The 846-nt window shown below is 48.7% G+C and overlaps 1 protein-coding gene across 1 annotated transcript in view; it reads right to left on the minus strand.

The window, feature by feature from the left end:
• Positions 1-846, minus strand: part of LTO1 (LTO1 maturation factor of ABCE1) — an 18,947-nt gene extending 18,101 nt beyond the window's left edge. The window contains exon 1 of the mRNA XM_069066126.1: positions 778-846. Within this exon, the coding sequence (XP_068922227.1) occupies positions 778-846 (69 nt within the window). The remainder of the gene's footprint in view (positions 1-777) is intronic.

Genomic DNA, 846 nt, shown 5'->3' on the forward strand with positions numbered 1-846 from the left:
GGGAGGGAAGGGAAGGGAAGGGAAGGGAAGGGAAGGGAAGGGAAGGGAAGGGAAGGGAAGGGAAGGGAAAGACAAGGCAGAAGAGTAGGATAAGGGGGAAGGGAGAGGGAGAAGAAAGGAGTGGGGCAAGAGAGAGATCAATGTAGTCTATTGGAGAAAGCAGTGGATACACCAGGAGTCAGGAAGGCCTGAGTCCCAATTCTGCCTCCGACACTTAGCAGCAGTATGAACTTTTGGGCCGATTGCTTAAGTCCTTAACACAGTGAGTGGAATCTTGTAGGTGTTTAATAAATGCTAGCTGACAACGTTTCTCTACTTCAGTTTCCTTTTCCATAAAGCACCCACCTCCCAGGGTTGTTACAAGGACAGACTGCAGACAGTATCTCTGCATGGTGCTTTGTAAACCTTATGATGCTACAAATGTTAGCTCTGATTATCTAACCCAACCTGGGTGGCTCTTGGCAGATCACCCGCCTTTCAGGGCTTTAGTTTCCTCATCTATAAAAGGAGTGGGTTGGAATAGCAGGTCTCTCAGGCCAATTCCAGCATTAACTCTCTGGTCCAGTGATCCTTTCCCACAATTCCCTAGCCTAAACCATTTCTTCAAAGGGTGCACGCTGCTGCTGCCCTCCCCTCACATTGGTGAGACAGCCTGGGATCCGACATATTCAACCAGGATGTTTCTATCTGGCCAGATGTGAACTTGAGTGGAGGCTGAGGCCTATTTGCTGAGGTTCCAGGAGTGCTAGATCCCCTCTCTATCCCCTCCCCACATACATGCTCCTGTTTGTCCAAAGTTTTTTCCATATTTAAGCATTTTTCATCACTCGAAGGGCTTCCACGCAT

The sequence above is a fragment of the Petaurus breviceps genome, unplaced genomic scaffold (genome assembly GCF_028583685.1).
Source record: "Petaurus breviceps papuanus isolate PSGF00001 unplaced genomic scaffold, PetGlider_PUasm1.0 90721, whole genome shotgun sequence".
NCBI classification, from domain to species: Eukaryota; Metazoa; Chordata; class Mammalia; order Diprotodontia; family Petauridae; genus Petaurus; species Petaurus breviceps.